General features: G+C 31.3%; 1 protein-coding gene across 2 annotated transcripts in view; it reads left to right on the top strand.

Moving 5' to 3' along the window:
* LOC145319261 (cyclic AMP response element-binding protein A-like) overlaps window positions 1-15402 on the top strand; it is a 71836-nt gene extending 56434 nt beyond the window's left edge. Inside the window, exons 6-13 of one of the 2 annotated variants that reach the window (XM_080161274.1) lie at window positions 3694-3761; window positions 4102-4365; window positions 4603-4688; window positions 6287-6645; window positions 11068-11207; window positions 12446-12725; window positions 12846-12921; window positions 13364-15402. In XM_080161274.1, coding sequence (XP_080017400.1) covers window positions 3694-3761; window positions 4102-4365; window positions 4603-4688; window positions 6287-6645; window positions 11068-11207; window positions 12446-12725; window positions 12846-12904 — 1256 coding nt within the window. In that variant the 3' untranslated portion in view covers window positions 12905-12921; window positions 13364-15402. Of the gene's footprint in view, window positions 1-3693; window positions 3762-4101; window positions 4366-4602; window positions 4689-6286; window positions 6646-11067; window positions 11208-12445; window positions 12726-12845; window positions 12923-13361 lie in introns of both variants that reach the window. The other variant, XM_080161275.1, reaches the window with a different exon arrangement.
* Window positions 15403-24822: the final 9420 nt, after the last annotated feature.

Below are 24822 nucleotides of genomic sequence, written 5' to 3'. Positions count from 1 at the left end.
ACCCAAAAGTTAACACCAGCGAATGAAATATAATTTTTTGTAATACGACTGTATTTTTGGTATTCTTATACTGAAAAACCAAAGGAAAATCTTTAAGTTGAAACATGACCTATCGAATTATTCAAGAAAGCGTAAGCAAAATAGATAATTCTCGTGGGGGAGGGAGGAGGGGATATTGTACTCTAAATTATAATGGTACCCAAAAATTACAAAACATAATCTCTCATAAATTGCAAGAAATCTTTTAGGACTTTTATTTTGATTGGGTTGTACATTCAGTGAACAATCTTTTCCACCAGAGAGGGTAATTTTGGTCATCATAAATTGTTGAGATGAACATTGTACATCAATTGATCATCCATTGTCTTATCCCTTAAGATCCCTGATTGGAACAAACCAGGGATCTAAAGGGATTATACAATGGCCGATAAATTACAGTACATCCCCAATGATGACACGCAAAATTACCCCTTCTGTAGATTAGAATTAATGGCTGAAACGATTGAACATTCAAGTTAGATAACCAACCAATCTTAATTCAGTAAAAGTATTCAAAGTTGTATGGGACTAGTGTAATAAGCAGTTCAATGTGTTCTCTCTCTCTCTCTCTCTCTCTCTCTCTCTCTCTCTCTCTCTTGGAACAAACAGAACGTACTTAATTTTTGGGTATTTCTGAGTGCGTATTATTAGGCCACTCCAAGCTCCCTACATATTAAATGTTGTTTAACCGGATTTTTCAACTCTGTGAATCCTTCTGTATTAGTTCATAATTATGTGCTTACAAAATGCACAATATTTCTCATTAGCAAATTGCATGTAAACTGTCTGAGATTATTTTACTTTTTTTCTCCCTGTTTTTCTTTTTTGAAGCCGAAACCCCAGCGTTTAAAACAATTGGATTTTCCCCTTTAATTTTTGCCTTTTTCATTAGAGTAAAACACTAGAGGCGGGAAGGGGTCAAATAACTGTATTTCCCTATCCCAATGACCTTGTGCCGACTCTCAATTGGATCTTTGGAAATGAACCAATGGTGTCGGGAATATTAAAACAGCCAAGGAGCAAAGAAATGCATAATAATGTCTTGCTAATTCTAAAAGTTGATGTTATTATATGACAACCATTTCTTAAGTAGGTATTCCAAATTTCCTAAATGCTACTGACCATCTATCTATCTATCTATCCTTCTATCCATCCATGCATCAATCTTCAGCGCTTTCTTTTTTTACTGGTTTTTAAACTTAGAAGCTTTGGGGTCATTAGCAATAATAAATATTTAGGGTGACAGGCACTTTTCAGTATTTCTCTTTTTTTGATAGTGATAAAACTATTTTCAAGAAACAAGCCAGGATGAACAGGGGGGGTTATATATTTTTATTTTATTTGCTTCCAGATAAACTTTTTTATGGCTCGGGGAAGTTTAGGAGATCTTAATGGACGCAGAGACACTTATCTTGCTACTTTAGTGTATAGGACTAAGAATATATCTAATTAATATGGAGGCTAAAGAATGTAAATATTCTACAATTCCAAAAAGATTTTGTAGTTACAGGAATCAGCATTATATAATTATAAGAAATGTATATCAGGGTTTTAGTTAAAGGGATTAAACAATGACCGATAAATTGATGTACATCACAAAGATTATACACAAATTAGTTTTTAAAGTTAATGGTTGAAACGTTTAAACGCTCTACTTAATGAATGAATCAATCAAAATTCCCCAAAAGCTACCACAGTTTTTAAGCCAACAAATAAGAAAACGTTCCCATAAAACTTTGGGGACTAGTGTAATAAACAGCCCGATGTTCCCTCCCTCCCTGAATGTATATACTTATTGAAATAATCTTTATGATAGAAACATTTATAACTGGTATAATTCAGATTTTAAGGATAGATATTTGGGTTGATCATTAAGAGGGAGGGAATAGACAATTGCAGATAATTTGAATTAACTCCCGTCCAATATTCTTCACAATTATTACAAGTTATTATAATAGTAGGGGGGTTGGGGAGGGGGGCGTTCTGGGGTAAAAATTATATTTTTTACAAGGGGAGTTTAAGTAGGATGAAGAAATAACTCATTTAAAGCTATTTTAATAAAAGGTTGCGTGATGTTTTTTTTTATATTTTTTTCTTCATATTTTATTGTTTTATTTCATTCCTTTTCTGCGAAAGATAATAAAATATTGAAGCATATATAAAAATTTACACTTCTTCGAATATTCAAATAAAGTTTAAAGTTGTAAAAAAGGGTTCAAGATACTGAAAAACAATTTTAATGATAAGTTAAAAAAATAGTTAGGTTGATATGAGTTGCCGATTTATTTTGTCATTTGATTTTAAACTAAACGTATAAAATGCTATTTTGATATTAATTTACCTGTTAGGGTCTGTTTAAGTTTTTATTGTAGTCATGGAAGTTATAAAAGCAATTTATCGCATCGTTTTATATACAGCTTTCCACGGATAGTAAAATGCAAAAAAAAAGATTAATTCCAGTGTTTCATGCCGAAGCCAATAATACTGAAATTAATTGTATGATTTGATTAATTTTTTATTTATGGCTGAGAACCGGTTTTAATACACCGGAAATTAAATTGGATTCGGAAATCTGAAAATACATTCATCCCCCTGATTTAAAAGTTGTATTGCTTACTTGCAAATTGCATTGTTAAAAATATTAGCGCCATAAAAAAACCATAAGTATCCATAAGTAGCGCAGCAATAACAAATCAATTCCAGTTTGATGCTAAAAGAACAATTAAACACTATAATAATTCAGAAAGTTTTGAGGCAAAGTATATATCGAATATTATAGTTCCTTCAACTTTTAAGAAATTTAGTTTTACAGATGTTATTTATCCTAAACATTTGAATTGACTAAAGGACGAAACCTAATTAAAGAGTATCTTCGCTGTTTAAAAGTGCCAAGACATCCTTGACTTGGATCATTTTACGTCCTTCTTCAACTATTGTAAAATCATTTGAGTAAAATTAAAATACATGTCTAATCTCATATTCATCTTATCTATCTATTATTCTGCCCGAAGATTTATTTATCAAACTATTCATATAAATATAATACTAAACTTAAAAAGTCATGAAGTTACAGCTCTCCATCTTACCTACAAAAAAAATGAGATTGAAAAAACTAGAGGGGGGGGGCTCTTTGAGCCCCCCCCCCCCCCCGATCTGTAAGGGTTAATAAACCAGCCAATTAAAACTCACTAAAGTCCCCAAAGTTGTTAAGTTGATGAATAAGAAAATATTTTTATAAAACTTTGTAAAAACAGCCCATTGACCCCTCTATCTCTCTATCAATTTATAGAATTAATCATCTATGTATCTATCTTTAAAAGGTTCTATATCTATCTATGCATCTATGCAATAGAAATGGGAATATCAAAAAGACATCTAGTGATTTGTTTTTCCACCAATTCAAGAAAAAAAATCAATGCTTTCTCGTCATTGCTATTGCCTTGGGGACTTATTTCATATAGGTAACCAAAAATTTGTTGATGGTTAGATAATTGTTTCCTTATTGTTTAGTTTTTAAAATGATTACAAAGAGCAATATAATTTTTATATGTTTAAAGTTTGTATAGCTTTACATGAAAGGAAAGTAATCTTTTTTTAATTTAAAAAAGGCATCAGTTTTTATAAAAAAAAAAAACTAATCTTGTTTGTGTTTAGATATGGAGCAAGAATGTTTCCCTTGTATTCCAATGAAGAAAGCAAATCAACAAGATTCATTTATTAAGGTAACAAAATAAATCTAAATTTACAAGCATTTGAAAAAACTAGTAGCTTTCTCCTTCCCTCATTATTTTGAAATAAAATCTAAATAAATCTTTTGTTTGTTTATTACTTTTAGTTAGGTTAGGTTAGATTTATATTGGGTACTGGCAAGCCCCACAGCGTTTAGGGCACCGCAGGAATAGGCCTCAGTGTAAGGGTCCCCCGCACGGGTTGTGCTAGGAAAAAACTAACCCCCTACCATTACTTTCATGCTTTTTCAAAAAGTAATGGGTTGAAGGGAAATTAACTTTAACAAGCCAAGTTTAAAATACACCAATAAAATTCTTTTTTAATAAATTTCAGAATGATGACACAAATATATTTATCAAGCGAGAAACCTTGTCTCCGCCCCTTTCCGTCTTCAGCTCCACCCCTCAGATTATCACAACCCGTGTTGGCCTGGGCGGTCATGGGGTGGCTGGTGCCATCACGACCCTACCCCAGATATCCACCGGGCAGATGGGCCTGCGGGTGGCAAGTTCTGGTTGTCTGAGCCCTGTAACTAGCTGTACAAAGCCAACACTAGTGAGGAAGCTAATTAAACAGGAGCCAGATATTCATGTCCAGGTATAATACCTTATATATCATACTAGCAGCTACATCCCTAACCTCTAGGGGCTCTGTTTTCGAAGAGGCGGAAAAGGAGTTGAAAAATAGTGTAAAACCATCCCAAGAGTTATACACTTTCTCTCTTTCCTTTTTATCTCTCTTTTTTTTATGAACATTGAACATTCCCTATAAAACTGACTTTGTCCGTACTTACAACCATGTTTTTTATCGCTATTACTGAATTATAAATTTCAGGTAAAGATGGAGCCTGGGATGATGTTGAATAATTCTGCCAAACAAAATCCTCATTCTCTTCTGAAACCTTCACAAACAACAGCAAGGTAATCTATTCTTCAATATGCCTTCGAATTCGCTTGATTAAAACTTGTTTGTTGATTCATACCGAAAAATCATGTATCGTATGGTATTATAGAGAATTTATCAAAAATAATGAAAAAAACTAAATAATATTTATTTTCATTTATCTCAGAACCCATTGATCAATCTTATAATCTTTCATTTTAATATCCCCGGAAATCTGTTTATGATATTGTGCTATTAATGATTAATACGATAGCTGCTCTAATATTCAAATGTGAATTTTCCTTTTTAGTATATTAGTTCAAAGAGTTGAGGGTACAATGGGCTGATTATTACACTAATCTCCAAAGTTTTATAATGTAGTTTTCTTATCCATTGGCTTAACAACTTTTTTGGGGACTTTGGTGAATTTTGATTGGTTGATTCATTAAAATGAGTGTCCATGTGTTTTAACCACTTAATGTAATCTACAAAAGGGGTAATTTTGTGTATTATCATTTGAGATGTTCAGCAATTTATCGGCCATTGTCTTATCCATTAAGATCCCTGATGTTAGCTACTCTATACTTAGAGTTATTTACACAAATATTTTAGATTTTACCCCTCCCACACCTAAATTACCCTAACCCCCCGAAATTTGAATGAGAATGTAAATATAATATTTACAATATTACTGTCATTTCTTAAATTAAAATCTTATGTTGCTGCGCTTCTTATGGACAGTAATTACTTGTTGTGATATGACTATGAGCTAATCTATCTTGAACTAAATCATTTTTTCCTTTGTCTTTTGTAACATCAATGTTTAATTTTATATTCATATCCTGGAGACATTTTTACGATAGAAATTATTTAGAGTGGTAACAATTTTTGGGCATCATGTATTATTAAAATACTAGAATAAAATGGATTTGATGGATTGGAGAATAAACAAGGATGTCAACATCCATAAGCACTGTAAGACAAAAAAACAGAAAAAGGGAAGTAAAAAAAACGAGATTAAATCTCGATTATTTAAAAAGACCGACGATCCAATTATGCACTAGATTCATATTAGTATGGGGGATATTCACTAAAAGAGCAGGCTAGAAATTCACATCATTCTCAAATCATTTTAGCCAAACAGAAGTACATTTTAAAGCTATAAAGTAACTTCGCTGCTTAAATCAGAAAACCCCCTAAAAAGCTAAAAAACACATTAATATTCTGTTTTTGACAGATCTCTGTCCAAAAAAACAAATCTTGCATTCTATAGTATCTCTATTATCTAAACCAAGAAAAAAATATTTTTTATTGTTTAGTCATCTTGAAACAATTTGTTTTTGCCTCTTTTTTAATTAGTATTTTTCATGATTATTTTGTGTGCTCTAAACTTAAAGTATATAAATGTGTACACATTTTTTAAAAATAGAACTAAACGAAAATTAATATGAAGTTCTAAATGAACCACGTCCCATAAAAAAAAACTTGTAAAATTGTGTAAATTTCATCCAGCACAAGACTTATATAAAAAATAAAGTTCCGTAAAAAAAAATCTCCTAGCATTATAAGAAGAAATTGTTATTTTTGCTTCGCTTTCTGTGGATTAGTTCAATTTTAAAATGTTTTATAATTTCAGATTGATTTGTCCGAAGGTGTCAGTAAAGTTGGAGGATAACAGCAGTGAGCTCTCCCAACTAAACTTCAGCACAGCCCCGCTTCCCGTCATTAACCCGCTCACATTATGCTCTGGCGGTCGTCCAACCATCACAACAACACACACAACCAACAACTTCACTTCCAACAACAATTTACAATTTACATCAGCTGGCACGCGCAGCAACACTATAACAAGCACCGGCAGCTTGCAGAACAGCAGCTCAGCGGCCAGACAACAGGTGCATACGGCTGCGGCGGCTATGTCGCAGGCAAGACAGAGGATTTTGCCAGCTGTTAGACAAACTATTAATTCTCCTCTCATTTCTACACAACTTAAAGGTGAAGTTTCACTTTATTTTCACTCTAATAAATCTATTCTCATCAGGAATGTTTCCACGATGTATACAATACATTCTCAATTACTATAAACAAAAATACCCCTTCTACCTTTCCCCCTAAACGAAGTTAATAGACGGACAAACAGACTGGCATTTGGAATTATAAAATAGCATCTTTTACCACGCTTCCAACACGCGGATAAAAATAAAATTTTATTACTTAAATGGAAATTATTATTTTTCTACAAGTGTTTTTTCCTTTACATTTTAAATATAATAAATACAAAATAAATTATATTTATTTAATACAAATGTCAAAAGAAAAATTTTAAAAAGAAGATGAACATTGCATAGGCGTCCAAGGGGGGGGGTAATGGGCCATTTGGCACCCCCAAACGATTTTGGGGGTGCCGTAGGCACCCCCAAAATTTTGTGAACAATACCCCCCCCAAAAAAAAATTACCCCTACCTTGGGGGTGCCGTAGGCACCCCCAACGATTTTGGGGGGGGTATTTACCCCCCCAAACCATTTTGGGGGGGGGGTAATTACCCCCCCCAAAATAAATGTTCTTTAAAAAAAAATTTTTTGGGGGGGGGTATTTACCCCCTCCTCCCCCCAAATTGAATGTTCTTAAAAAAAAATTTTACTGAAAATTTTTTTTTGGGGGGGGAGGGAGTAAATACCCCCCCCCAAAAAATTTTTTTTTAAAGAACATTTATTTTGGGGGGGGTAATTACCCCCCCCCAAAATGGTTTGGGGGGGTAAATACCCCCCCCAAAATCGTTGGGGGTGCCTACGGCACCCCCAAGGTAGGGGTAATTTTTTTTTGGGGGGGTATTTACCCCCTCCTCCCCCCAAATTGAATGTTCTTAAAAAAAAATTTTACTGAAAATTTTTTTTTGGGGGGGGAGGGAGTAATCCCCGCCTTCCCCCCCCCCCCCCTAAAAAAAGTCATAGTGTGACTCGAGCCTTGAGGTGTAATATATTTTATGTTCCTCGTTTGGTCTCCTAATAGTTAATGAAAAGTATATCCTAAATGGCTTTTGATAGTTTATTTTAGGATAGGTTATATTGGTTTAGGTGATTGCCCCACATGGTTAAGCAATTGACCCCCCGCAGGGGCTAAAAATAGGAGAGAAGCTTGTGTGAAAAAAACGAAGAAACGCCCCTTAAAGAGCGTTGCCACAAAAGGGACTATACCCCAATATAGTCCAACCAGTTAAAACAGTTCTTAACCATGATAACAAAAAATTTAATAGTTTGATCATGTTTTATTTGCTTGGGCCTTTATAAGGGCTAAAACCATCCCGGGGATCTATGATGTAATTGTAAAGCACTGAAGATTCCATAAAATAGATACCTAACTAAATTAAATATTTCATTCATAGAGAAAATAATAAAAGAGAGAAATCGAGGTATTTGAAGGACTAAAATAGGCAGTGGGCCTAGAGGCCTATATTGAGCAATTGCCGCGCTGAATTTTTAATGTTATTCCACCACTTTTCAAAATGGGAATATCTTAAAATTAAATATAATTTCAAGACAATTATAGATGCTGTTTGAAGCATAAATCTAATTTTTAAGGGATGATATAGAAATATTTTGAATTATCATCCATTCTGATGAAACCTAATGAAAGAATATAAAATTATCATTATAAATTTTTCATGACTTTGCTACTGACTTTAATCATAACACTCATTATCAGCTTATAAGATTTATATTGCAGTCTGTCTAACTTATATTTTTTAATAAATAAACGTTTTTACAAATTTAATATGAACATTTGATTGTAAATTATAATAATCAGTTTTTCAGTGCCATCTAGCTTTGAATATAGAACTAGAATATCAAAGCGTTCATCAATTTTTATTTTGCCTGTATTTTTCTTGTTTTGGATTTTTGTCACTAAAGGGCCAAACCCTGAGGGGTAAATAACATCACTTAAAAATGTTAAAAATATTGTAAAAACGAGTATTGTCTGAGAAAGAACACAGATAGCATTACAGATTATTCACTTATTTAGATTATTCAGTTATGAAATTTTTTATTTAATATTTAGCCTTAGTTTTAATGTATGTCTTTGAAGTAGACAACTAGCGAACCTGGTGGCTGAGAGCTAAACTATTAATTTTTTATTAGTAAACATTTAAAAGTTTTATCATGTTAATTAGATTTAAATATTACATTTAGGCTAATTTGAAAAAAAAAAAATTTTTGATCATAAAAGGTGAACCCTCCTATTTTTAAACTAGGCGAAACATACTTTTCTGCTGCACTAAGACCGTCCGCGGCTGTTTGTTTTTTAAGATTCTAAATCAAATTGTATTTTAAATATTTTCTTTAATTTTTTTTAAAACATAATAAATTACAGAAAAATAATAATAATTAATAAGATAAATTTTTTTTTTTTTTTTTACATATATAGAATAGGTTATGATTAAGATGCAAAAAGCCGCGGACGGTTTACATAAATAGCAGACAAATTATTTTAGTAGGGGGGAAGTAATATTTTACAATGAAATTGGGGTGAGTATTCATCCTCTTATCCTTTTTCCTTATGATTTCATTAAATAATGAAAAAGAATTTCTATAGGCGATTGGGAGGATGTCAGGGTGTCTCAAAACTAGTTATAAAACTTACCAGGACCTATAAGACGCTTCACTTTAAAGTATAATCATATTAGTTCATTGGTTAGTGAGTTAATTATTGTATTTTCATGTTCTAAAGAATTAGATACTACTATATATTTGAATAGTAGTGGCGCCCTTAGCATCTAAGAACTCGTGTTTTCTAAAGGGTAAAAAGGGAGGAGAAAAATAGCCTAAAACCACTCAAAGGATTGACCTATAATAGTGTGGAACCATCATGGGATCTATGTGAAGCTTTCCTAAAAAGAAGAACTCGTGTTTTCTAAAGGGTAAAAAGGGAGGAGAAAAATAGCCTAAAACCACTCAAAGGATTGACCTATAATAGTGTGGAACCATCATGGGATCTATGTGAAGCTTTCCTAAAAAGAAGAACTCAGTATTAAAAGTAATGAACTCTGAAGCTATAGTCAAATAAACCTTACTTACTACTTTATGTTATAGGATAGTACTTATTAACTTAATAGATTAGGTAGGTGCTTTTTTTACATAATTAAATTACCCCCCCCAAAAATTTTACCCCCGGGGTAAATTAGTTTGGGGGGGGTAATTACCCCCCCCAACAGATTTGGGGGGAGTATTTACCCCCCCCAACAGACTTTAGGGGGGGTAATTACCCCCCCCAATCAAATTTTACCCCCGGGGTAAAAATTTTGGGGGGGGTAAAAAAAAATTTCGGCGCGCTTCGCGCGCCATTTTACCCCCCCCAAACACGAATTACCCCCCCCCCTAAATTTTTTTACCCCCCCCCAAAAAAAAAGCTTGGACGCCCCTGGAACATTGCCTATTTTGATATATATTTTACATATAAATTAAATTTTCAATAATTTTACCTCTTATTAATAAAAAGGAAAGAAAATGTTAGAAAATTCAATTTGTATGAATAGGGTAAATCCTATAAAATTTCTTAGGATCGTCTATCCATCCATCTATCTATTCATCTATTTATAATCTATCTATCCATCTTTGTTCTCTAAACGATATATTGATATAAAGGACTGCCAATTGTTTTTACTTCTTTCAGAAGCTTTTTTATAGTGCCTATAAAAATAACGGCATAATGGCCTAACATTAGTCAATTAATATGTATAATAGACTATATAAGATGGAAAGACCAATTTTAAGGAATTTTTTTCTTCTAAAATTCGTTTTTTGTATAACTCTTTATTTAAAAGCGCAAATACAATTTGATTTAATTAATTTTGACATCCGTGATAGGTGAATTGAAAACTACTTGCGCTCTAATTGGTTGACACTTAAGCTTCTCCAATCACAGATGTCAGATTTGATTACCTAAAACTGCATTTTCGCTTTTAAATAAAGAATTATACAAAAAACGATTTTTTTAAAAACAAATCCTTAAAATTTGATGCAGATTTCAAATCTACCTAAAACATTAATAGTTATTTCTCGCATCGTATTTTAAACGGCTTTCCGCGGATATAAAATGTACAATTATGAGATTAAAACTAGTTTTTTTAGCCCCGAGGTGCCGAAAGCACGGGCTAAAAAACTGGTTTTAATCTTATGATTGTACATTCTATATTCGTAGAAAACTGGGTATAATACGATGCTAGACAGAGTTTTTTCGTATTGATGAGAACCGGTTCCTATCTACCGGATTCGAATTAATACGAGAAAACTCTTTCTTATATAGTCTAATGTATAATGACCTGCCATTAGTAATTTAGTCTGTGCATTTGTCTAGCATTGGTCATTTTTTATAGGCACTATTCTTTCTTTAGCTGTATTTTGATTTCAATAATTTTGCAGGGAGTTCAGGGATAATATGTCTGACAGAGGAGGAGAAAAGAACTTTAATATCTGAGGGATATCCTATTCCAACAAAACTACCCCTGACAAAGTCAGAAGAAAGGTCTCTCAAGAAAATCAGAAGAAAAATCAAGAACAAGGTAGCATAAACAGTTAATACATTAGGTTTAGTTCAATGTCAACAAGGATGACAACATCCATAAGTAGCGAAGCTCAAAAATTATGAATGGATTTTAAAAAAATGCTATAAAGCAGTTTCATACAATAAACATTAATGTTGATAAAATAGGGAAATAAGGAAACCTTAAAAATCACGCAACCTTAAAAACCACAAAAATTTTAAAATCTAGGAATCGATCTAGCATCGCAATTTATAGACAAATCTTAATGAAACTTGATAAAAATATGTAGAATATAAGCATATGCAATTCCTGATAATTTCAGTCACAAATCATGAATAGGAATCGAGAAAACCATAGAAACCTAAAGATCTAGGAATCGATCTAGCACCCCAACTAATAGAAAAACCGTAATAAAACTTAAAGAAAACATGTAGAATGTAAATTTAAACAATCCCTGAAAATTTCAGCCCATTATCTTAAAAGGGAGTTGAGAAAATTACAAAAACATGAAAATCTAGGAATCAATCTAGCACCCCAAACAACAGACAGATGGACAAAATAATGTAAAGATTAGATGGGCATATGTTATAAGAATCTTCACTAAAAATTTCAGCTGTCTATCTTTTCTAGGAGCCGAGAAAATCACGTTTCCCCCACTTTGTCTCAGACGGACAGACGGACGGACAGACGGACAGACGGACGGACATTTCGAATTATAGAGTAGCTTCGCTACTAAAAAGGGGAATACGTCTGTACTACAGAGTAAGTTAACAAAAGTTGAATTTGCTCATGAACAATCTATGTTAGAGCCCTGACTTTCCTAGTGTAGAATCCCCCAACTACAGGTTAATAATATTGCAGACAGACAGCTCCTGTCCTGTTTTTTTACTTTTTATACATTTTCTTAAACATAGTTTATTCTGCTGCACTAACAGGAGCTTGAATTGAAAGTAAGATTAAAGGGAATTGTCTATGTGCTTCTAACTCATTAAGTTTACGATTCAGACAAAGGTTGTGCAATCAAAAGTCTGTTTGTTTGTAGTAGTTTAGCCACAAATACTTTTGCACAATACTTTTTTTCATTGGTTGATTGTTGTACGCGCTCCTTCCCACCCCAACTAAATGTAAAATAAAACATTCTTGGACTCATGAAACTCAAATGTATAGAAGACCCATATCGGTCCATCACTTATACAAACTGTTACTTTTACACAAAGATTGTAATTGTTGATTTTCTATACAATACTCTCTTTTAGATATCCGCCCAGGAAAGTAGACGCAAGAAAAAAGAATACATGGACTCTCTTGAAAGAAAATACGACATAATGCAAAACGAAGCCAATATGTGGCGCAGCAAAGCTGAAGAACTAGAGGCCAAGAACGCGGAGCTTGCGCAACAAATTGCCGCGTTGCAAGATAAACTTCAAGAAAGGTCGTCCTCTATCTGTCACCAATCAATCAATAACAACGTGGAAGAGAATTGTGCTTATATGGTGCCAGTACATGCTGTGCAAGTAACTGCTGCCGATTTAGAAGGTTTAAAACTTTATTAAAACTTATTTTTTAATGCTGAAATTGTATTATGCAAATATTTATCTATTTATCATTTAAAACTATTATATTTCCACAAGTGTTTAATAATTGTAATATTTTTAGACAAGTGTTCAGGGGGACAATTTTCACATTTATCTTCAAATTGTTTGGATCTTGACTAAATATATTTTCTTCCTATGTAAGTATATTTATTTGTGTACAGACGGATATGTAAAGATTTTAAATCAACACATGATCGACAATACATTATTAGTTAGGTAACTAGGTTTACAGGGAAAGTAACATTCACCATACAACCAACTCTTTGAATGCACGATCTTTGTCTAGAAGTTCCGACTGTGCACGGTTATGCTTAGATATTATTCATATTGTCTCTATTATGACGTGGCATTGTCCAGACTCGAACTCAACACCTTTCCAACAGCAAACTGACACATTACTTATTACGATTATGGCATGGCTCTATGGATTGTGATAACTTACAATAAATAAAACAAAATTAACCTCATAGACGTCCATGATGGGGAATGTTTACTCCCCTTAAACCTTTGAAACCCCTCATTTTATCCCCCTCATAAAAGCTTGGACGTTATTGACTAACCCTACTTATTTTTTTACAGGAGAAGAGTAAACAACTATTCAATGAACTTCAGCAATTTACTAATCAGAGATCTCCAAACCTTGGTGAACTTTAAAATTCATGCAATTATACAACAGAAAATATGATTTTATTATGCATTTCAGTTTTATTTATTTTTAACTCAGTAACTTTTATTTTAAACTCAAATTAAAACAGCCATAACACGAATATTATTTATTGTAAATATTTTATTAACTTTGTTTCACTTATTTTACAGCAATTTGTAGTTTGTTATTTTATTTATTTGAAGTTACATTTTTTAATGTAAGATCATAAAATAGGTATTATTTACATGTACTTAATTTATTGGACAAAATGTGTAAAAAAAATTTACAATTAAAGTTTAAACAAGTGTTTTGTTTTTAGGTAAAAATAAAAAAATAATTAGCTCATTTTTAATTATTTATATTTAAAAAACGACAAATTAATTTAACATTTTTCAATTCAAACGAAAAATAAATGAGATTTTGAAGTTAAATAATAATTAGAAAAAATGTACCTATACTTTAAAACTGCTGTCTTGTTGTTACTACTAGCTGTTGAAATAAACGTAGTAGCAGCTTATAGGGCCCAATAAAAATGTCATACAATACAAATGACCAAGTAAACGCCAGTATACATTTTACCATAGATCAATTACAATGTATACTGGCCTATCATTGGTAATTTGTATTGTATGATGTCTTTTTATTCGGCACCATAAGCTGCTTCATAAACTTGTAAATATTTTTAAGTGTTTAATTTTAAAGTTAAACACTCTCCTGAGGTCAGAACTGTGAATAATTTAAATTATTATTTTATAATTGTTTTTATATTTTGTTATGCACAACTGGGGCAATATTCTTGCATTTATTTCAGAATATAATACTTTATCTTGTATCTATTTATTAAGCTATATGCTTCCATTGCAATGTACTATAATCTCTATCATGAAAATGTTATTGTTTTGTTTTGTAAAATATCTAGTTATGAAAATTTTTTAATTAGTCTGTTATAAGATGACAATCGGTTGAAAATATAAAGATTTAGAATTGTTGTAATTTAAAATATCTAATATTTATAATTCCTTCAGAACAAAAAAATAAGATACAACCAGTTTTATATACATGAAAAGGTTTAATTTCTACCTTATTTTAATAAATGTGTATTTTTATCAATTACAAAGCAATTTAGAAAAAAGACCATTAGACAAAAAAATGTATTTGGCTTCAATGTTTAAAACAGATTAAGTTTAAGCTAGTGACTGAAAAGTTTTTGTTAACATTTACAAATATTAACTTGAATTTAAAGTAATAGAAATTCTAAATTTACAAAATAACAATGGAAATATATATTTTTTAGTACTTAAATTTTAAAAATAACTAAATTTAAAACTATCAGATAATAGCCTTTCTTTAAAATATGTAATAGGCTGTGAAAAAAAAAACCAATTATTAGTAGAACCACATCAAATAGGTATTTAATTCATAAAAAATAGGTATTTAAATAAATTTTGTACATATTTTTTTTATAAAATTAGCATTTTTTGTAAATACTTGCTTTTAAAATTAATTTTGATTGTTTTTGTTATTTGTGTTTTTTTTATTTGACACTTATATTTTTAACACTGAATTTATAAATGACAAAATTTTTGGTTGCTCATTTTATTGATAATTTTTGTTATGACGATAATCTTTCAATAAACAGTTATCATTTTAAAATAATATTAGAATATAATTATTTTTCTTTACATTTCTTTGTTTTTAATAATTTTTTTGAAATGCTAACTGTTAAAAGAATGACAAGATTAGCTATTATAGCTGACGTATTGAACTATGTATTGAATATCATGTTTATTATCATTATATCTTGGAAGGTAACAATACTGTGAAACTTTTTTTCGAGTTTATTTTTTAAATATTTTATAGCTAATGTTTTTAAATGTATTTGTTTCTTTTATCATTTTGTAATATAGAGTTTTCAATTTAGTTTTTAATTGTTTTTGTAATAGTATTGAAATAAATCTGTATGATAAATAAATGTCGCCTTCGTTACTAAAATTTTCAAACTTTCTTTGCTTTTAAATCTAATGCTCCTATAGATTTTTAGTAGCGAAGCTACTCTATAATTCCCTTTGCCTGTCCGTCCGTCCGTTACGCTATGGGTAAAACGTGATTTTCTCGGCTCCTATTCAAGATAGACAGCTGAAATTTTTACTGAAGATTCCTATTATACATGCCCATCTAAAATATACATTGTTTTGTACATCTGTCTATCATTTGGGGTGCTATATTGATTCCTAGATTTTTACATTTTTGTGATTTTCTCAACTCCTTTTCAATATAGAGGGCTGAAATTTAAAGGGATTAATTGATTTTATATTCTACATATCTTTACCAAGTTTTGTTAAGATTTGTGTATAAAATGGGGTGCTACATAGATCGATTCCTAGATTTTTAGATTTTCGTGATTTTCTCTATTCACATTCAGGATTGACGGCTGAAATTAACAGGGATTGAATATACTCATATTCTACATATTTCCATAAAGTTGCATTAAGATGTGTCTATTAATTGCGGTGCTACATTGATTCCTGGATTATTAAGTTTTCATGATTTTAAAGTTTGCATGATTTTAAAGATTTCATGATTTCCTTATTTTATCAAGTATAATGTTTACTGTATGACACTGCTCCATTTTCCCGATATTCATTTATCATTTTGAGCTTCGCTACTTATGGATGTTGTCATCCTTGTTATTTATTAATTTTGTCTCCCTTCCCCACACCCCCTATTTGTAGGAAACTAAATAATTAATCTATACAATGAAAAGATTAGAAATTTTTGCCAGACACTCAGTTGCGTGATTTTTTTCGAATTAATTTTGTTGTTGGTATAAACTGCCAGACACTTCGGATGCCACGTTTACCAATTACAGGCTGTTATTAAGTTAGAAAACCTGTTGTTATACAAAATGTGTTCTTCAGTTGTCTTCAAAAATGTTTGGATAGCAGTCATATTTTATTACACGAGAGTAACTTTAGGTTAATCATATGGTTAGGTTAATGATTTACGTGAATTCCAAGTCAAAAGTCAGTAGATTCTATCTTTTACACACAGAAAATAAAAGGGAAATGTGTTCTTTATATTGTTAAACCTTGCAATTTATGTAATCGTAGAATAGTTATTTCTCGCATCGTATTATAAACGGCTTTCCGCGGATATAGAAAGTACAATTATGAGATTAAAACTAGTTTTTTTAGCCCCGAGGTGCCAAAGGCAACGGCTAAAAAAACTGGTTTTAATCTTATGATTGTACATTTCTATATTCGTAGAAAGCTGGATATAATACGATGCTAGACATAGTTTTTTCGTATGGATGAGAACCGGTTCCTATCCACCGGATTCGAATGAATACGAGAAAAGAATTATAAATATTTTTTTTTCTCCCTTGTAAATTACACAAATTTTCAAGATATTGTTTATGCTTCTAAAAGATTTTAAGAGATTTGGTAATTTGTACTAAAAGTATGTAATTAATAATAATGTCCCCCGTCTCTAGATTTAATATTCATTAGTTAATAAACTTATTGAATTTTTGTGATCAAGATATATCCACATCTCATCAACAGCAAAAGATTGGAACCTGAATTATCTTTGGAAGGTGACAACAACCACAACACAGCATAATATTTAATTTAAAAGTAAAATGATTATTCTAATATTAAGAGATTAAAATTCTTTATTTCTTGAACATTTAGATTTTAAAGTGAATACATAATTTACATAAATGTGTATCAATGTACTTCAAGTGATAAGGATTATAGATTGGGTCAGGGATTTAAAGAGATAATAAATGACCGATAAATCGATGTATGTACCCAATGATGATGCAAAAAATAACCCCTTTTGTAAATAAAAAAATAGTGGTTGAATGTTAGAACGCTCAATCTAATGAAATAACCAATAAAAAAGTCCCAAAACTAGTTATGCCAACGAATAAGAAAACTTTATTATAAAAGTTTTGGGACTAGTGTAATAAACATCCCATTATCCCCCCCTCTCTCTGAGATTAGGTACTAAAATAAAGTCTGAATCCAACACACCAGTACAGGAGAGAAAATGCAAGAAAGAGCACAGGCAAAACAAGCTTGATTGTTGCATGAATCATTCTCTCATAGACACTTCGAGTTTTCTGTATGCCTGATCTTGCCAGGCTAACCTATTGCAAATTATAACCTTGAAATCTTAATTTGTATTACAAAAATTGGTTTTATATTTATACAGAAAATATCATTTTTCCTTTCAATTATAAGTAGTAATACTTTATGCATCAATAAATTTGCATTTGCAGATTTTCATGTTTAGTTTGAAAATATTTTATAAAAGTACTTTCATACTTTAAGTAGAATTCTTCAGATTATACATTTGAAAAAGAAAATGTGGAATGTATTTCTATGATTACTTGTTTATATATGACTTAAGCCTTATGACCTAATATCATTATGCTGACCTGTAAAGCATGACAACAGATGACAACAACTGGATACACAAGGACAACAATCATCCAAACATCCATCATCTTGATGTAGGTAGAGGAGGGAACAGAGTTAAATGTTGATATAAAGATTGACCCAACAGTCATCAGAATAGTTGCATTGATTGCAATGATACCCTCAAGAGATATGAAGCCTTTAAAATAGTTTGTCAGCTGGTTGATAAGAGTCAGTAGGAATGTTGGCAGGTAGGTGTTCAGCAGCAATGGTGTGAAGTCTCTTTTCATCATAAATGTGGTTTCAAACTATTGGAAATTAAATTATTAGAATAAATTGTATTTTATTGCAGTTGAATTTATATTTATCTTACCTTAGGTAAGTTATCATCATACAAAATGGTGGCATTTATCAATTCAACTGAGAAAGTTGAAAACTCTGTTATTAGGTTTGTAACAGTTGCATTCAGTAAGATCTGTTCAGATTTTAAAGAAATTAGTTTTATTTCCATCTTACAAATCTGTATGTCAAAAGGATAAGCTTGCCAGTTAAAGTCACATATGAGCTCAACTGTATACTTGTTTCCTTTTCTTATTTTTACATTATCTCCATTATAGTAAAAATCTTCAGAGTGTTCACTAATGATATGCTCAAATTTGGATTCATTCATGATTTTTACTGTTACCAAGCTATTTTTTTCCAGACATATGTCTATTTGAAATCAATCCAATATATCTTTGACGATGGAAATTTGAAACTCACGGGTCAATATTTCTCAAATATTCCCCCTATTTATGAACTGTCCAAAGTCGTTTATAATAATTAGGGAAAGGGTTGAATTTGGACATGAAACATAAATATTAAAATCTTTTCTAAATTTTTACGATCCTGAAAGTTAATATTTACTGATATTTTCCAATAAATTTTTTCGTTCCGTCAAAATTTGGAAAAATAGCAAATATAGCTGTCTAGAAAGAACACGAAACCTCTACACCTAATATTTTCTCAGTGTTTTTTTTACTTTTTATACAATTTTTTTTTAAAAATTAAATATTGATGAGTTTTTCATTTTTATAGAATGAATTATAAAAAAAATAATATTGGTTGATTGGTTTTTGCGATATCAGAACCATATCAGTTGTACTTGTAAACAATTCAATAAATATGAAAACTTAGATATAAAATTTGTATAATAGATAAGACTTTTAAATAATTTATTCTCCCCTTTCTTTATTCCAAAAATCTCGATTTTTCTTTCATTGTCATATCCTAGTATTTATTATGTGTATTTGTATTGTGTGAGTATGTGTGGGGGAGGGGGTTGTAAACAACTTAGGAGATAAGACAATGGATGATAATCTTGTTATCCTTGTTTTATTTAGATTACATTTAATAGATGCCTATTGAGTATAGGACATGTCAAAACATAAATACAAGGATATTTTAATTGGTTGGTTAAAACTAGCAGTGTCTTTACTTTTTAACCAAGTGAAAATTTTAAATATTACCATTGGGTATATCTAACATTGGCTCAAATAAAAGTAAAATTTAATTTTTGTTTCTATAAATGCTCATATTTAAACTTCCTATTGCAAAGGATTATGGGGGTGGGGTGTTCACAGAGATTTTACCCCCCCCCCCCATATTCAATTGAATATGATTTACTTTACTACCATTCTCCGACAAAATAAAAATAGAAGGTGAAACAAGGACTATAAAATCTAAAATAATACATTTAGATAGTTCTTAGAAGCGAAGCTCCTCTATATAAGACAATGAGCAAAAAATTTATTTACATCCCCAAAGATAATAAACTAAATCACCCCTTCTGCAGATTAAATTTTGAAGTCAAGTCAAGATTTAATAAAAGTCCCCAAAGTTTTTGAACCCCCCCCCCCCCCCTACGGGGAAATGCTAATAATTAGGACAATTCTAACATGCCTAAATTAATGAAAAAAGCTATCCATCTCATTCGTACGGAAAAACCTAGCTTTTAAAAAGGGAAAATGAAGGAAACCTCCAAATAACACCTTTATACAATTACTATATTATTACGGGATAAGACAATGGACGATAAATTGATTTAATATTTTATTTTTAATTGTAGAATTTCTTTGCTGTTTACAATGAGCAAAAATTTAAATTAGATAAAAGAATAGTTATTTCTCGCATCGTATTATAAACGCCTTGCCGCGGATATCTTATGATTGTATATTTTTATATTCGTAGAAAGCTGGATATAATACGATGATAGACATAGTTTTTTCGTATTGATGAGAACCGGTGCCTAACCACTGCACCGGATTTAAATGAATACGAGAAATAATTTTAAAATACTTAAATAAATTATTAAATAGAAGTATATATATTGGCGTTTTCACTCGAAGTACCCAATTGTGCAGATAAACTCCCCTTCTCCCATAAAATTGAAAACAAGGGGTAGCGAAGCTTTTCTGTAATTAGGGTCGGTCCGTCCATACGTCCGTCCGTCCGTAACGGATAGCTTTTTTCCGTTAATTTATGCATGTTAGAATTGATTTTTGGTTTTCTGATTCATGGGACAACAAAGTACAATATTATAAGCGAAGCAACTCTATAATCAAGTCCTAAAAATATAAGTATGTACATAAATATTATCCTGTATCAAGCAGTTTTTCAACAAATTTACTTACAATTTTGCTTTGACTCTTATACATTTACACTCTGATTATTCAGTTCTGACATTATACAAGTGTTAATGTCCGTTTGTTCTACCGTTTCAGAGCTTCGCTTTTATGGATGTTGTCATCCTTGTTTTACTATAAATATATTTTTTATGGAATAGGAATCAGTATTTTAAGAATAAGATAAAGAGGATTATTATATCTATTAAAAAATTTATGTTATAAAGGGTAAAAGGCAAAGCTTTGATACTAATATTATGCATGGTTAAAAAGTTAGATATTTTAATAGCTTTATTCAGTGGTCTGTTTATTTATATGTCCATGAAATTTTGTCTTGTAAAAAATCTGGATCAGTTTAAAATCCAATGGCCGGCTCTTATGGTTTAACATAAAAATACTCTAATTTTGATTTAGCAACAAAGCTTCGTTAGTACTTGACGTCATCGTTCTTGTCTATATAACAAGAATGGTTATATTTTGACTAGCAGCTAAATTTGTTTAATAAAATTTAAAGCTGTAATTAACGCTGTTTGATACTACCATTTAAGCTATAAAACAGGGATGACATAAACTTCCTAAACTCGAAGGTCTGGGACGGTAGGATAAACGAATATTAACACTTGTAGAGTGTCAGAACTGAATAATCAGAATTTAAATGTATAAAAGTAGAGACAAAATTGTTAGTAAATTTGTTGAAATACAGGATAATGTTGAAGTACATACTTACATTTTTAGGAATCAATTTTAGAGATGCTTTGCTTATGACATTGTACTTTGTTGATATGATAATAATTAGGGGAGGGGGAAGAGTTGTGAAATATTAACTTTATGAAAACAGAAATATATTTTAAATTAAAATTTTCCATGACTCTATGAGTCTATACATGTTTGGCGTGGGGGGGGGGGTAATATTATAAGAGATTAAGGAAAAGCTTTTAGTTATCTATCCAATAGGGGTAGGTAGAGGGGGGAAGGGTCATATCATACATGTAAGATGATATGGGAAGGGGTGTTAATTATATCTACTGCTGTTAAAAACAAAGCTTTTCTATAATTGGGGTTGGTTTCACGTCCGTCCGTCTGTACATCTAGAACAGATAGATTAAGAAAGTGGAACAACTTTATAATATTAACTTATAATTCTGTTTATACTTATACATTTATATTCTGATTATTCAGTTCTGACAATCTACAAGTGTTACTGTTTGTTTGTACTACTGATTCACTTTTATGGATGTTGTCATCCTTGTTGATAAACCCTCCGATTTCCTTTATTTGGCTAAAGTTAAACAGAGTTGCCCCCCCCCCCATATTCAATTGAATATGATTTACTACTATTTTCTGCCAAAATAAAGGTAAAAGGTAAAACATGGACAATAATAGTTATTTCTTTCATTGTGTTATAAACGGCTTTCCGCGGATATAGAATGTACAATTATAAGATTAAAACCAGTTTTTTTAGCCCCGAGGTGCCGAAGAAAAAAACTAATTCTATATTCTAATCTCCCTCCCCCCCCCCAAAAAAAAAAGTTGCTCTTAAGAATTCATTTGTAGTTCAGGAAGGGAGCAGAGAAAATAAGAACGGCTTGCTTTTTTCCTATGCCTTGTAAAGTAAATCATATTCAATTGAATATGGGGGGGGGGGGGGGGGGTAAAAAACCCTGTGATCACACCCCACCCCCCATAATCCTATACAATAGGAAGTTTAAATATGAGCATTTATAGAAACAACAAGGATGACAACATCCATAAAAGCGAAGCGCTGAACTGGTAGGACAAACGGACATTAACACTTGTATAGTGTCAAAATTGAATAATCAGATTATAAATGTATAAGAGTTGATGCAAAATTGATTATAGAGTTGCTACGCTTTCTAAATCTTACCTAATTACTGCAGGAATCATCATGCAAAGTTTGAAATCGATAGGACAATTCTAACATGCCTAAATTAACGAAAAAAGCTATCCGTTATGGACGGACGTACGGAGTGACGGACGGACGTACGGACGGACGTATGGACGGACCGACCCTAATTATAGAAAAGCTTCGCTTTTAGACAAATCACTCAAATTAAGCAAAGAAGACTGTATTTCAAATTGGAATAAAAACAACCTGCATGCCCATACAATTCTCCTAACCCAATTTTCCTTCAAACTGTTACAAAATGCAGGGCAAGAAACTAATTTTATCTCTGATTTTCTTGAGTTTTTAATAACACAGTGATTCCTGTTTTTCTGATTAATTTCTAGCTACTAAGCTATGTTGATGTAAATAAAAGTCTCGTACTATAATATGTAATTCTGTATGTATATGTCTTTTCTTTATGAAATACATATCTTTAAAACAAAACAAACTTTCATGTGAGACAATGTTAGATATACCTTTGTAAGAATGTGTTTCTAAGGACCAATTTTTAAAAGCGAAGCTTTTCTATAATCAAGGCCGCTCCGTCCTTTACTGATATCTCTTATCATAATTTTCTTTTCTATAATTGGGGTTGGTTGCACGTCCGTCCGTCTGTACATCTGGAACAGATAGATTTTTTAGAATTTTTAGAATTTAGGCTTGTTAGTATTGTTCTATTGTACAATTTAGAAAACATAGCAACTCTATAATATTCACTTATAATTTTGTTTTTACTTAAACATTTATATTCTGATTATTCAGTTATAACAACAGACAAAATACAAGTGTTAATGTTTGTTTGTACTACCATTTTGCTTTTAAGGAAGTTGTCATCCTTGTTTTTTTATCTCTCATTTTATTCTTAATCCTCTCCCTCCCCCAAAGAAAATATATGTTGTTGACCCGTTTAAGATGACCCCTTCTTAAGTTACAAACCCCTTCCCCCCTATAATCCTATTATAGTCAATTTCATCATCGATTCGTGGGATAACTGTTAAAGAGGGGGGGGGGGGGGGGTGAAGTATTATCATGAGAACTTCATAAAAAGGAGGGAAATTTAAACAGTATAATGTAATAATGGAGCATGTATGAGATCTAAAGGGATATGACAATGGCAGATATATTGATGTACAACCCCAAAGATGATACACAAAATTACCCCTTCTGTAGATTACAATTGGTGGTTGAAACGTTAAGACACTTATTGAACTAACCAACCATTATTCTTCAAAAGTCCCCAAAGTTGTTCGACAAAAAAACTTTGTGGACAAGTGTAATAAACAGCCCAATGTCGTCTCCCTCCCTGGTATAATATAATAAGGGAAGATGTATGTAGCCTTGATGTGCATAGGTCTTACAAGTTTTCATCAAAAATTTTAGCTTTCCATTTTAAATAGTAGTCAGGAAATTTATGTTTCCCCTTAGCCATACAGATGGACAGACGCACCAAGTTATTTCTAGAGTAGCTTTGCTAAAAAAAATATAACATTAAATGATATTTAAAGATTTTTTCATAACAAATTGTTATAATTTAACGAGGGCTCTAAAGGGATAAGATAATGGCAGATATATTGATGTACAACCCCAAAGATGATACACAAAATTACCCCTTCTATAGATTACAATTAGTAGTTGAAACGTTAGGACACTTATTGAACTAACCAATCATTATTCTTTGAAAGTCCCCAAAGTTGTTAGACAAAAAAACTTTGTGGACAAGTGTAATAAACAGCCCAATGTCGTCTCCCTCCCTGGTATAATATAATAAGGAAAGACAAATGTAGCCTTGATGTGCATAGGTCTTACAAGTTTTCACCAAAAATTTTAGCTTTCTACATTAAATAGTAGTCAAGAAATTCATGTTTCCCCTTAGCCATACAGATGGACAGACGCACCAAGTTATCTCTAGAGTAGTTTTGCTGCTATAAATATAACATAAGATGCTATTTAAAGGTTTTTGTATAACAAATTGTTATAATATAAGCTATCCATCTCAGACGTACGGACGGACGGACGTACGGTCCAACCCTAATTATAGAAAAGCTTCGCTTTTAAGAATTTAAACTTATAAAATCATTAGATTAATTTAATATCCCTCCCATATTTCTTTACTAATACAACAACAGGAAGTTGAGGTTTTGATATGAGCAAGGGGTCCAACCTTACTTTTTATAAAGCAGGGCTTTTCTATACTTAGGGTCGGTAGGTCTGTCCTTTTAACATTATTCTGTATTTAACAGTTTTACAAAAAAAATAACGTATAATTTTGTCAAAAATAATCCAAAAATATTATGCTTAATTTGTTCTGACACTCTACAAAAGTTAATATCAGTCATTCCATTTTAGAGCTTCGCTTTTATGGATGTTGTTATCCTTGTAATTTTCTCAAAGTAGATAGT

This window comes from Acartia tonsa, chromosome 5, assembly GCF_053477335.1.
Source record: "Acartia tonsa isolate MP-2025a chromosome 5, ASM5347733v1, whole genome shotgun sequence".
Lineage (NCBI taxonomy): Eukaryota > Metazoa > Arthropoda > Copepoda > Calanoida > Acartiidae > Acartia > Acartia tonsa.
This window is presented reverse-complemented; position numbering and strand designations above follow the sequence as displayed.